Here is a 14,227-nt window from a genome sequence, read left to right on the forward strand (position 1 = left end):
GTTTCCGTGCTGTATCTCGAAACTAAACTAAACTAGTCGCGATGTCTTTCAAATGCAATGAGGTTTTCTGCCTCACCACCCATCCAGAGGCTAAACTCCAGATCCCAACACTCTGGATAAAATACTCCTCACAGGCTGCTTGTTGCAGAGCGGCTCGGGCAATTAAAGGGTTACCTGTTAGCTGGTCAGAATCCAGATGTGATGATAATCACCAGATGTTATTGTTGGGTGAAGCTCCTTATAGGCCACTGTCCACTCTCGGCCCTAGCTGAGACTGGACCTCGAGGAGTTTGACCACAGGAACTGGCCATTGAAGGCCGCAATGGGCCTTTAGTCACGTAAGCACAGTGGAGTGAAATTCTGCCGACCACACCCATGATTTACCGCTGTTTTGTCTACAAAGAGGAAGAAACAGTCCAAAGTCCAGTCCACGGGCTGGAAGTACTGGAGCTCTCCCAATCCAGGTAGGCCCCAGGCTGCTGCAGTCCCTCTCCTCGACCGGCCCTGTGTCCCGGGGTGCGGGCACCTCCTGCAGCTGACCTTGAAGGGGCTCCCTCTCCCACCGACCCACTCCTCACGTCCGTGGTCACCAGCGCCTCCCTCCTCCTCCTCGGTTCTCTGGTCTTCGGGGTTTCTGAGCTTCCCCACTCGAGGCAGCGGCCTGCTAGGCCCTACTTCTCGGCGGCGATCCAGGCCTGAACCACTGTGATCTGTAGGCCCCAGAGCATGAAGTTCAATGATAGAGGCCATGTACCCTTGCAGCCTCGAGTAGAGGGAGAGTGCGTGTGTGTGTGTGTGCGCTCAGTACACACTAGAAGTGAACATGACTCCCTGCCGGATCCTGTTCCACCACCGTCTGATCGTAAACAGACAGCAAAGAGATCATGTTCCCGCAGGGGTTGAGCCCAGAGTCCGGGCAAGGTTGGGGGTCCCAAGGGGGAAGGTGAGCGGTTTCCAGTGCTGGTCCTTGGCCCTCGGTCTGCTCCTCCGCGCAGTCATCGGCGCCGCACTGCGTCTCCGGGGCTGACGGGCCGCCCGTCTGCCGGCGATAGGCAAACGTAGAGCCGCTGCTAAAGCCCAGCGAGTCGCTGTCGCCCACAGACCCGCTGCCCTCGGTGACGGGCACCGTGCAACCTGCCGCTGGCACGTCGGGTGAAGGGGCTCCATGTTGGGCGATCACCATGACAAGCAGGGCATCCGTCACGTCCTCATCGGCGGAACATGTCTCCCATTGCTGCAAGAGTGTAAGAGTCAAGAGTCAAGTATTCTTAAGGGATTGGACATAGAAACATAGAAACATAGAAATTAGGTGCAGGAGTAGGCCATTCGGCCCTTCGAGCCTGCACCGCCATTCAATATGATCATGGCTGATCATCCAACTCAGTATCCCATCCCTGCCTTCTCTCCATACCCCCTGATCCCCTTAGCCACAAGGGCCACATCTAACTCCCTCTTAAATATAGCCAATGAACTGGCCTCGACTACCCTCTATGGCAGAGAGTTCCAGAGATTCACCACTCTCTGTGTGAAAAAAGTTCTTCTCATCTCGGTTTTAAAGGATTTCCCCCTTATCCTTAAGCTGTGACCCCTTGTCCTGGACAGGCTAGATGCAGGAAAAAAATGTTCCCAATGTTGGGGGAGTCCAGAACCAGGGTGGGGGTCACAGCTTCAGAATAAGGGGTAGGCCATTCAGGACTGTGATGAGGAAAAACATTTCTCACCCAGAGAGTTGTGAGTCTGTGGAATTCTCTGCCACAGAGGACAGTGGAGGCCAATTCACTGGATGGTTTCAAGAGGGAGTTGGGTGTGGCTCTTACCGTTAATGGAATCAAGGGAAATGGGGAGAAAGCAGGAATGGGGTACTGATTCTAGATGATCAGCCATGATCATATTGAATGGTGGTACTGGCTTGAAGGGCCGAATGGCCTGCTCCTGCACCTATTTTCTATGTTTCTATGTTTATTGGCCTATGTCCCAAAACGGAACAATGAAATTCTTACTTGCAGCAGCACAGCATATAAGCAGACTCTGTATAAGCAAACCATAAAGAAATCAAACAGATAAATAAATAGACAATAGTAGTCCAAAGTCCAATAGTCTATGTATTTTGGAGCCTATTTGGAGGTTATAGTTTAGTTTAATTTAGGTTAGTTTAGAGAAACAGTGTGGATACATAGAAAATAGGTGCAGGAGGAGGCCATTCCGCCCTTCGAGCCAGCACCGCCATTCATTCTGATCATGGCTGATCATCCACAATCAGTAACCCGTGCCTGCCTTCTCCCCGTATCCCTTGACTCCGCTAGCCCCTAGAGCTCTATCTAACTCGCTCTTAAATCCATCCAGTGACTTGGCCTCCACTGCCCTCTGTGGCAGAGAATTCCTAAAATTCACAACTCTCTGGGTGAAAAAGTATTTTCTCATCTCAGTTTTAAATGGCTCGCCTTCATTTCTTAGACTGTGGCCCCCTGGTCCTGGACTCCCCCCCCCCCCCTCCCCCCCCCAAACATTGGGAACATTTTTCCTGCATCTAGCTCGTCCAGTCCTTTTATAATTGTATAGGTCTCTATAAGATCCACCCTCTCATCCTTCTATATATAACCATATAACAATTACAGCACGGCCATCTCGGCCCTTCTAGTCCATGTGGAACACGACTCCAGTGAACACAAGCCCACGCAGCTTCAATCCCCCCACACAATAAGCACACGCACAAATGGAAAACTTACACCGACGTGGTCAGTGATGGGCATGGGCTTGACCGCAAGACTGTCGACTGGGTCAGCGACCACCGGACAGATCATTCGCTGGGTTCTGTAAAAGTAAACAAAGACCGTTGTCGGCCACGGGCGATTCTAGCTGTGTCGCCGTTTTCTGCCAGTGTTGGAGGTGATGTAGCGGTGTGGGCTCTCCGATCAGCATCGGTCTCGGTAGAGGAGTTGGTGTCGGGGGGGGGCTAGTGCCGGCTGGTTGGCATCGGGTCAACCAGGGGGGGGGGGGGGACCTCTTTGAGAATAGGGAAGATTCAAACAAGAGGACATGACTTCAGAATTAAGGGACAGAAGTTTAGGGGTAATATGAGGGGGAACTTCTTTACGCAGAGAGTGGTGGCGGTGTGGAATGAGCTCCCAGTGGAAGTGGTGGAGGCAGGTTCATTGGTATCATTTAAAAATAAATTAGATAGGCATATGGATGAGAAGGGAATGGAGGGTTATGGTATGAGTGCAGGCAGGTGGGACTAAGGGGAACAAAATTTGTTCGGCATGGACTTGTAGGGCCGAGATGGCCTGTTTCCGTGCTGTAATTGTTATATGGTTATATGGTTATATGGGTCCGTGTTTCTACCCAGTGTTGCCAATCCGTGTGTGTGTGCGTGTGTTTGTGTGCAGCTGGTGTTTGTCGTCAGGGTGGAAAGAAGGAACTGCAGATTCTGTTCCGTTCAGTACAGTTTATTGTACCGAGGAGGTACAGTGGAAAAGCTTGTTGTCGTGTGCTAACCAGTCAGCAGAAAGACAAAACATGATTACAATCCATCCATTTACAGTGTACAGATGCATGATAAGGGGATGTGTGGGAAAGAACTGCAGATGCTGGTTTAAATCGAAGGTAGACACAAAATGCTGGAGTAACTCAGCAGGTGAGGCAGCATCTCTGGAGAGAAGGAATGGGCCAGGTTTCGGGTCCAGACCCAAGGACCTCGCCCGTTACTTCCGGAGATGCTGCCTCACCGGCTGAGTTACTCCAGCATGTTGTGTCGACCCATAATAAGGGGGTAACGGCAATGTAAAGCCAGCAAAGTCCGGTCAAGGATGGGTCCGAGGGACATCAAAGAAGTAGATACAAAGTAGTTCAGCACTGCTCTCTGGTTGTGGGAGGATGCTACTTAAAGAACACAAGGACACAGAGTGCTGGGGTAACTGGGCAGGTCAGGCAGCATCTCTGGAGAGCAAGGGTGGGTGGTGTTTCGGGTCTCGACCCTTTACGATCAGTGTTTTTGGCCGGCGTTGCTCTTGCTGTTGATCTGGGATTCTGCCCATTGTTGAGGTTGACGTTTCCGTGCAGGAGTTGAAGTAAGTGTTTCGGCTTGTGACACCGTCAGTGTTTCTGGGAGCCGTTCATGGGGTTGGTGATGGGTGGGGGGGGGGGGGGGGGGGGGTGGGTTGTCAGTATTTACGATCAGAGCGACGGGTCAGTGCTTCTGCCTGATGTCAACGTTGGGCTTGGTGCTGGAGCCTAGGACTTTGGACGGTGATTTGATAACCAGTTGATGCTGTGGCCTTTGCTTCTGGTCAATCTTTCTACGTTGGTGTGGTAGTCAGTATTTCTAGTCAGTGTTTGGGGTCAGTGTTTCAGTTTGGCCTTGACCTGTGTAGGAAGGAACTGCAGATGCTGGTTTATATCACAGGTAGACACAAAGCCATCCTGTACACTAGACTCTATACCCTCCATTTGATACCCTCCAAGACATACAAGAACACAGGGTACATGTGCATGAATTATTCTCCCTACGAACGGCTTGCACAGCCTAAAGTTGTAGATTATTTGTTTATAATGGCCAATGTATTTTATCGTTTTTTATTATTTGTTTGTGCACGTCGGTTTGATTGCGTTAGTCGAAACAGGGTGGACCACGTGAAGGACACGGCATTCGGGGTTCAGTATTGATGTGGATAGAGAACTGGCTGGCAAACAGGAAGCAAAGAGTAGGAGTAAACGGGTCCTTTTCACAATGGCAGGCAGTGACTAGTGGGGTACCGCAAGGCTCAGTGCTGGGACCCCAGCTATTTACAATATATATTAATGATCTGGATGAGGGAATTGAAGGCAATATCTCCAAGTTTGCGGATGACACTAAGCTGGGGGGCAAAATTCTTACAAAATTCTTAAGGGATTGGATAGGCTAGATGCAGAAAGATTGCTCCCGATGTTGGGGGAGTCCAGGACAAGGGGTCACAGCTTAAGGATAAGGGGGAAATCCTTTAAAACCGAGATGAGAAGAACTTTTTTCACACAGAGAGTGGTGAATCTCTGGAACTCTCTGCCACAGAGGGTAGTCGAGGCCAGTTCATTGGCTATATTTAAGAAGGAGTTAGATGTGGCCCTTGTGGCTAAGGGGATCAGAGGGTATGGAGAGAAGGCAGGTATGGGATACTGAGTTGGATGATCAGCCATGATCATATTGAATGGCGGTGCAGGCTCGAAGGGCCGAATGGCCTACTCCTGCACCTAATTTCTATGTTTCTATGTTTCTAAGGTTGGAATCTCCCGCCCCCATGAATTTATGAAAGTGACAGGTATGTTGAGAATGTTAAAAGGGGCTCTTGATGCTGAGTTTTACTAAATAACTGGTGCAGAGGGCAAGGCAATTCTTTGAATGTGACCAGAACCAGGGGTCAAAATGCTTCCTGCCTGGGCTTAATGGGTGCGTATATAATGAACGTTTGACAGCGCTGGGCCTCTACTCGCTGGAGTTTAGAAGGTTGAGGGGGGGACCTCATTGAAACTTACAGAATAATGAAAGTCGTAAATAGAGTTGATGCGGAAAGGATGTTTCCACTGGTGGGAGAGTCTAGGACCAGAGGTCACAGCCTCAGAATTAAAGGGCGCTCTTTGAGAAGGGAGGTGAGGAGCAACTTCTTCAGTCAGAGGGTAGTTAATCTGTGGAACTCATTGCCACAGAGGTCTGTGGAGGCCACAAGTCGGTGGATATTTTTAAGGCAGAGATAGACAAATTCGTGATTAGAACGGGTGTCAAGGGTTATAGGGAGAAGGGAGGAGAATGGGATTAGGAGCCGTGATTGAATGGCGGAGTAGACTCGATGGGCCAAATGGCCTAATTCTCCTCCTATAACTTGTGAACGTGTGACAGAGGTGGAGAGGCGATGATGAAGGGGAGAGAGACTCAGCGGATCAGAAGGAAAAGAACAGGTGACGTTTTGGGTTGGAACCCTTCTTCAGCCTTGGGATGGTTGGTCGGTGTTTCCCGACTGGTGTCAGGGTCGGGGGTTTGTGCCTCTGGGTCGGCCAGTGTCAGCGTACCTTTTGAAGGAGAGGTAGCAGAGAGAAACCATCATGAAGACCCCAAACATGACGGATAAGGATGTCGCCACGGTGATTGCGTGGATCTCACTGCGATCTATAATTCAACACAAGACTCAGTTAGTGAGATGATGTGGCTGAGATTAGACCAGGGCTGATCTGTATCTGAACTGCGTTCACCCACTCAGTTCCTTTCACTCCAAGACCGCAGTCCAATAAATAACTGATAAGTGATAAGCCTCTGCTTCAAAAACGTTTAATAGGCCCCAACCTCAACACGGACCGAGGGTGTGGAGAGGGGAATAGGGCATGTGACCAAAATGGCCACTGCCCTCAACCTGAGCTAGTGTTTACTGAGCAAACCCTCCTTAGTGTTAAGAGTCTGGCTCCTTGTTCTGGACTCACACCAACAGAGGAAGGACTCTCCCTCTCCCTCCCCCTCTCCCTCTCCCCTCTCCCTCTCCCCTCTCCCTCTCCCCTCTCCCTCTCCCTCTCCCTCCCTCCCCTCCCTCTCCCTCTCCCCCTCCCTCTCCTCTCCCCCTCCCCCCCCCCTCCCCCTCCCTCTCTCTCTCTCTCTCTCCCCCTCTCCCCCTCCCTCCCCCCCTCCCTCTCCCCTCTCTCTCCCTCCCTCCCTCCCTCCCCCCCTCTCCCTCCCTCCCTCCCTCCCCCTCCCCCCCTCTCCCTCTCCCTCTCGCTCTCTCTCCCTCCCCCTCCCTCTCCCCCCCCCCCCCTCCCCCCCCCCCTCTCCCTCTCCCTCTCCACATTTTGGAACCAACTTAAAGATTTTGGCCAAATCTCTCCGACAGCTAAACACAGATCAACCCGTATGTTCAAGAAGGAACTGCAGATGCTGGAAAAATCGAAGGTAGACAAAAATGCTGGAGAAACTCAGCGGGTGAGGCAGCATCTGTGGAGGGAAGGAATAGGTGACGTTTCGTTGGTCAAGACCCTTCTCCAGACTGAAGAAGAAGGGTCTCGATCCGAAACGTCACCTATTCCTTCCCTCCACAGATGCTGCCTCACCCGCTGAGTTTCTCCAGCATTTTGGTCTACCACAGATCAATCCATGCTCAGTCTGTCCATTCCCTCTCCAAATGTGCCAAATGTCCGCTATCCCTGGTAAATCTGGAAGCTAAAGTGAACGAGATGGAGATGATGATGGGTTTGATGATCAAACAACATCAGTTGAACTGCAGGTGTGGATGCACGGCAGGTTGGATTTCCAAAGTGCTTTCAAACAAATTTGTAAAATGCAATTTCCGCAGGCAATAATTCCGCATTCATTACTGTGGTGGATTTATAGACAATAGGTGCAGGAGTAGGCCATTCGGCCCTCCAAGCCAGCACCGCCATTCAATGTGATCATGGCTGATCATCCCCAATCAGTACCCCGTTCCTGCCTTCTCCCCATAAACCCTTCTCCCCATTTGTCCAAAAACAAACCATACAACTTTATTGTATGTTCCCGATGTTGGGGGAGTCCAGAACCAGGGGCCACAGTTTAAGAATAAGGAGTAATCCATTTAGAACGGAGACGAGGAAACACTTTTTCTCACAGAGAGTGGTGAGTCTGTGGAATTCTCTGCCTCGGGTGGAGGCAGGTTCTCTGGATGCTTTCAAGAGAGAGCTAGATGGGGCTCTGAAAAATAGCGGAGTCAGGGGATAATGGGAGGAGGCAGGAACGGGATACTGGTTGGGGATGATCAGCCATGATCACATTGAATGGCAGTGCTGGCTCGAAGGGCCGAATGGCCTACTCCTGCACCTATTGTCTATTGTCTATCGTATCCTATGCAGCCTGCGATACTGCAAGGGACTTTCTAGTGGGCTTTGGGCAACCAGTCATCTCAGCTTCCGGTCATATTACCATAGTAATCAGTTTGGAAGTTTCGAACCGTCCCGGCTCCTTGCCCAACACTGGAGACGCCACAGACCTTCACTGTGTACAAGGTGGAGGCATTCAGGTTCGTCAGGGTGAAGTTCATGGTCGAGGCGTTGACAGAAGCAGCTGGCAACAAGACAGAGGTGGTCACTGAGAGGAGGCGAAAAACACTGGCGGGATTCCTTGCCCCAAAAACATTCCCCCCTTCACAACACTGGCACCACCCCTTGCACAAACACCAACCCATGTAAACCCCCTCCTTTTAACAGGGTCGGGAGGAATAATGCAGATGCTGGTTTACACCAAAGATCTTATAGCGCTAAAAGATCTTTGGTTTACACAGCAGATAAGATGCACAAAGCTGGAGTAACTCAGCGGGTCTGAAGGCTCTCGACCCGAAACGTCACCTATTCCTTTTCTGCAGTCATGCTGCCTGACCCGATGAGTTACTCCAGCGCTTTGCGCATCTGTACACTGACAATGACAATTAAAATTGAATCTGAATCTGATCTGCCAGCAACTGTAATTGATTGTTTCCGCTACTTACACCAGAATAATACCGTGTTTAGTTATAGTGGACAATCGGCAATAACGGACACCATTCCCCCCCTCCACCCCCCTCCTTCTGTGGTGCATTATAACGTGGGTTTACAGTACAGTTTCCACCCCCCACAGACAATAACACCATCTCTTGCATGGACTCTGATACTATCCCCCACACAACAGACTCAGACTGACACACTTCCTTGCACAAACATCGTCACAATCCCTAACAAAGCTATTAACTCGATGCTACGTTTCAGCGCAGTGCAGTTGCCCACACACCTCTCAGCACAGTGGGTGGACGCAAGGGGCAGCACAGAGGCACAGTGGGCAGAGTTGCAGCCTCACAATGCCAGTGACCCCGGGGTTTGATCCTGGCCTCTCGTGCTGTGTGTGTGTGTGTGTGTGTGTGTGTGTGTGTGTGTGTGTGTGTGTGTGTGTGTGTGTGTGTGTGTGTGTGTGTGTGTGTGTGTGTGTGTGTGTGTGTGTGTGTGTGTGTGTGTGTGTGTGTGTGGTGTGTGTGTGTGTGTGTGTCGGCCCATGTGTGTGTGTGTTTGTGTGTGGAGTTCACCCGTGACTGTGTGGGTTCATGTTCGTTAGTGATAGGAGCAGAATTAGGCCACTCGGCCCATCAAGTCGACTCCGCCACTCAATCACGGCTGATCTATCTCTCCCTCCTAACCCCATTCTCCTGCCATTCTCCCCATAACCTCTGATGAATATCCCGTACTAATGAAGAATCTATCTTTCATTGCCTTAAAAATATCCTTTGTGGGTTTCCCCCACATCCCAAAGATGTTAGATTGAAACATACGGAATAGTGAAAGGCTCGGATAGAATGGACGTGGAGAGGATGTTTCCACTAGTGGGAGAGTCTAGGACCAGAGGTCTCAGAATTAAGGGATTTTCTTTTAGGAAGGAGATGAGGTGAAATTTCTTTAGTCAGAGGGTGGCGAATCTGTGGAATTCTTTGCCACAAAAGGCTGTGGAGGCCAAGCCTAGTCCCTAAACCAGCGGTATCCTCGTACAGTCACTCATGCCACCGTTCATGCGCCCAATATGATCAATCACACGCTCTCTCATTTCAGGTGCACCAGAACAGCTCTTGGGTCTGCACTCAATGGACCTGTGCTGTATCCCATCCTATGCCCCTGTCCCACTTAGGAAACATGAACGGAAACCTCTGGAGACTTTGCGCCCCACCCAAGGTTTCCGTGCGGTTCCCGGAGGTTGCAGGTGGTTGGCGGAGGTTGCAGGCAGTGGAAGCAGGTAGGGAGACTGACAAAAACCTCCGGGAACCGCACGGAAACCTTGGGTGGGGCGCAAAGTCTCCAGAGGTTTCCGTTCAGGTTTCCCAAGTGGGACAGGGGCATATGAGTGTGTTTGTGTCTGGTTCTGTGGACCTTCTTCTGGATGGGAGTCACTATGGTGCATGGGGCTGTCCTGCAGCCAGCTGTGGTTGGTTGGGTGGTATACACAATAAGTGCAGGAGTAGGCCATTCGGCCCTTCGAGCCAGCTCCTATGGCTCTGCTTACTGTGCGTGTGATTCCGACCGTCAGTGTAGATGATGAGGTATTTCTCCAGGGTCCCCTCGCACTCTCCCAACGAGATTCCCTTCCACGTGATGAACGTGGAGCTTTTCATGATGCGGGTCACGTTGACCTCACTGGGTCCTTGAGTTGGCGCTAAAAGTAAAAACCATCTTAGAGTCATTGAGTGCAGTGTCAGGCCATCCTGCCCATTATGCCTCTGCTAGCCCTTTTGAAAGAGATACCCAAAAAAAGGTCCTCGCTATAGGCGGCAAGTGGTCTTAAGAATCCTTAATAAATTCTGTCTTCACTATTCTATGCCTTACAGCGCCAGAGGTCCAGGTTCGATCCTGGCTACGGGTGCTGCTGGTACTGAGTTTATGCGTTCTTGCTGTGACCCTGTGGGTTTTCTCCAGGTGCTCAGGTTTCCAGCCACACTCCAAAGATTTACAGGTTTGTAGGTTAATTGGCTTTGGTAAAATTGTAACATCCAACTCAGTATCCCGTACCTGTCTTCTCTCCATACCCTCTGATCCCCTTAGCCACAAGGGCCACATCTAACTCCCTCTTAAATATAGCCAATGAACTGGCCTAGACTACCCTCTGTGGCAGAGAGTTCCAGAGATTCACCACTCTCTGTGTGAAAAAAGTTCTCCTCATCTCGGTTTTAAAGGATTTCCCCCTTATCCTTAAGCTGTGACCCCTTGTCCTGGACTTCCCCAACATCGGGAGCAATCTTCCTGCATCTAGCCTGTCCAACCCCTTAAGAATTTTGTAAGTTTCTATAAGATCCTCTCTCAATCTCCTAAATTCTAGAGAGTATAAACCAAGTCTATCCAGTCTTTCTTCATAAGACAGTCCTGACATCCCAGGAATCAGTCTGGTGAACCTTCTCTGCACTCCCTCTATGGCAATAATGTCCTTCCTCAGATTTGGAGATCAAAACTGTACGCAATTCTCCAGGTGTGGTCTCACCAAGACCCTGTACAACTGCAATAGAACCTCCCTGCTCCTATACTCAAATCCTTTTGCTATGAAAGCTAACATACCATTCATATGTTCACTGCCTGCTGCACCTGCATGCCTACTTTCAATGACTGGTGTACCATGACACCCAGGTCTCGTTGCATCTCCCCTTTCCCTCTCCTCTCCTCTCCTCTCCTCCCACACAGTCTCTCTCTCTCTCTCTCTACTTTCTCTCTCCTAGAGAGAGAGAGAGAAAAAGAGAGAGAGAGAGAGAGAGAAAAAAGAGAGCGAGAGAGAGAAAACGAGAGAGAGAGAGAGGTTTCTGCTCAGATATAATGAATCATTTAGAATCAGGAAGCCAGCACAGGTTGGACACTGGGCCAATGTTCATGGTCAAAGGCAGATGGAAGATGTTTCCTGCTGATCTGGAGCAAGGTTCCCCAGGGAGGTGCGGTCACCTCTATGGACCTCTGCAATGTTCCTGTTTCAAATGCTTGGTCCTTCACCTTAGGCCTGCTTCGGTCATGTCTGACCATGGGTGTCTCCAGGGTGCTAGTCCCTGAATGGGGGGGCGCCTGTGCGTGACTTTGTTTAACGTGGGGAGACTGGTGCACAGACAGCCACCCCACGGTCCTTGACAGATCCAGTGGCATGGAGTCCAAGACGACCAGAGACCCTTTTCTGCTGCAGCCTTCATCCGCCTTCCCAGCCATTGTGACGTTAGCTCCACATAGGTCAGCCATCGTCCTCCGCCCGTTCCACCGTTGAGGTCTTGGTTGGATTGGCTCTTTGTCAGAGTCCTCCCCCTCGACCTTACCGCCATGGGTGGCCCTACCAGGAGCATCGCTCCAGACGGCGTCGCTCTCAGGGTCTCAGGTCCACATGAACCTCTCCACCACGACAAGGTGACAACGCAGGTAAATGCCCGGTGTTGCCCATCAGTTCAAAGGCTGATCCCTGGCGTCCAAAAGCTGCAGCAGCAACAAGGCCGGGAGCGGTGATGAGTCGCTGACCTTTGCACAACGTTTATTTCCATTCACAACTCCTCAGCAAATGGAACCTCCCACACCTGCACGCAGAACCACATTCAGGATGATAGACCACTAAAAGCTGGAGTAACTCAGCGGGAATCAGGCAGGCAGCTTCTCTGGAGAGAATGAATGAACGGGCGACGTTTCGGGTCGAGATCCTTCTTCAGACTAGCATGGAAACAGGCCCTTTAACCCAACTTCCCAATGTTTAAGAACCATTTAGACAGGTGCTTAGTTAGTATATATACTGTCTGCATAACTCGTTATCACCTACCCCATTGCCAACAATGGACCATTGTGAGCTCCACCATTCCTTGATCATCGTTGCGTTTTGCATATCTTTCATTTTGCATATCTTTTGCATATTGCGTTTTGCATATCTTTCATTCATTTGATCTATTTACCTTCTATATCTCTCGTTTCCCCTGACTCTCAGTCTGAAGAAGGGCTTCGACCCGAAACGTCACCCATTCCTTCTCTCCGGAGATGCTGCCTGTCCCGCTGAGTTACTCCAGCATTTTGTGCCTATCTTCGGTTTAAACCAGCGTCTGCAGTTCCTTCCTACACAACGTCAAGTCTAAGATGTCTCTGCAGGTTAACGCTGTTACGAAACTTGCCATTAACTGCGTACTCTCAGTTCACACTCAACCTCCCAAATGTACCACGCACTTGCCGACCAATCTACATATGCCTTATGCCGGAGTCAAGGGAAAGTATTCCTATCCCTAGACTGGGATTGATAGCAATCCCCTCTCCTCATCCGTCGGGGAATATTAACTGGGAATCATTTCCCTGAATCAAAAATGCAGCCAAAATATTGAAGTCCAGAATCCATGACCCTGATCTGGCCCCGTCTACGACCCGCAGAGACCCAGGAAGCTCATGACAAGAGGGTAATAGAAACATGGAAACATAGAAAATAGGTGCAGGCGTAGGCCATTCGGCCCTTCGAGCCAGCTCCGCCATTCATAGAGTCATAGATTAATACAGTGTGAAAACAGGCCCTTCGGCCCAACTCGCCCACACTGGCCAACAATGTTCCAGCTATCCTAGTCCCACTTGCCTGCGCTTGGTCCACAACCCTCCTTCATGGCTGATCATCCAAAATCAGTAACCCGTTGCTGTTTTTTCCCTCACATCTCCCTTGATTCAGTGCTCACCAACTGTGTTCACGATTCCTTGACAATGTGCTCACCAACCACTTCTTGGTTCCGTGGCTGTGGATGAGGCACCGTTATTAAGGTCATAAGGAATAGGAGTAGAATGAGGCCATTCGGCCCATCAAGTCTACTCCGCCATTCAATCACGGCTGATCTATCTCTCCCTCCTAACCCCATTCTCCTCCTTCTCCCCACAGCCCCTGACACCCGTACTGATCAATTATTGCAGGCATGCGATAGAATCATTCATTGTAGGCACAACAGGGCTGTTCGGGGACTCACGCTGTTCCTGGGTGCAGGCAGTGATGGACCCAATGGTGTAGCCAGTCTTCCCGCGACACTTTTTCTTCTCCTTTAAATCCTTGACGTAAACGGTGAGGCGGTAACGTCTCAGCGGCTCCAGGCCCGCAAACTCCATGGTCCTTGCGTCCGCAGTCCCTTGTGGCGCTGGAATGAATGAACACACAACCTCAGGCACCAACCCCACGGCCGTCCCATCCAAAGACAAATTTCCTTTCTCCCCAGAGATGCTGCCTGACCCGCTGGGTTACTCCAGGCACGTTGTGTCTGCCCATCTTCTTCCAAGGGGAGGTTGGAATGAGATTGAATGGAGGAGCTGAGAGAGGGTGAAGTCGGACCTTGTTGGACGTAAGGGTGGTTGGCGATGGCTAGGGCTTGTGTTCCGAAAGTAACTCGAGGTCAAATAAAATGCAAAGTGTATGATCAGTCTCATTCAGTTTCACGCAGTTGCTGGAGAACAGTAGGGTGGGAAAGAAGAGGTCCCGGAAACAGTGTCTTCGGGCTCCCAGTGTTTAGTTGAGAGAGAGAGACAGAACAGAGAACAGTACAGCAAGACTGTGCATGGAACAGCTCTATGTCCTTGGATCTGCCCTCGATGGACCTGTGTGCAGGTATCTGTGCTGTATCGGAGTGGACTCGATGGGCCGAACGGCCCGTTTCAGCGCAGTTTCAGTAAATAGTCTAAACTAGCATTGATTTTGAGAGGGCTTGTATACAAAAACAGGGACATGATGCTGAGACTCTACAAGGCGCTGGTCAGGCAGCATTTGGAATATTGT

The 14,227-nt window shown here is 50.6% G+C and overlaps 1 protein-coding gene across 1 annotated transcript in view; it reads right to left on the minus strand.

Moving 5' to 3' along the window:
* Window positions 1-14,227, minus strand: part of LOC129711096 (uncharacterized) — a 39,328-nt gene that overhangs the window by 1,229 nt on the left and 23,872 nt on the right. The window contains exons 11-16 of the mRNA XM_055658488.1: window positions 13,431-13,595; window positions 9,998-10,147; window positions 7,904-8,044; window positions 6,037-6,133; window positions 2,727-2,811; window positions 1-1,234 (exon numbers count right to left, since the gene is read on the minus strand). The exon at window positions 1-1,234 is cut by the window's left edge and continues 1,229 nt beyond it. Of these exons, the coding sequence (XP_055514463.1) occupies window positions 812-1,234; window positions 2,727-2,811; window positions 6,037-6,133; window positions 7,904-8,044; window positions 9,998-10,147; window positions 13,431-13,595 (1,061 nt within the window). The 3' untranslated portion in view covers window positions 1-811. The remainder of the gene's footprint in view (window positions 1,235-2,726; window positions 2,812-6,036; window positions 6,134-7,903; window positions 8,045-9,997; window positions 10,148-13,430; window positions 13,596-14,227) is intronic.

The sequence above is a fragment of the Leucoraja erinacea genome, chromosome 29 (assembly GCF_028641065.1).
Source record: "Leucoraja erinacea ecotype New England chromosome 29, Leri_hhj_1, whole genome shotgun sequence".
Classification (NCBI taxonomy): Eukaryota; Metazoa; Chordata; class Chondrichthyes; order Rajiformes; family Rajidae; genus Leucoraja; species Leucoraja erinaceus.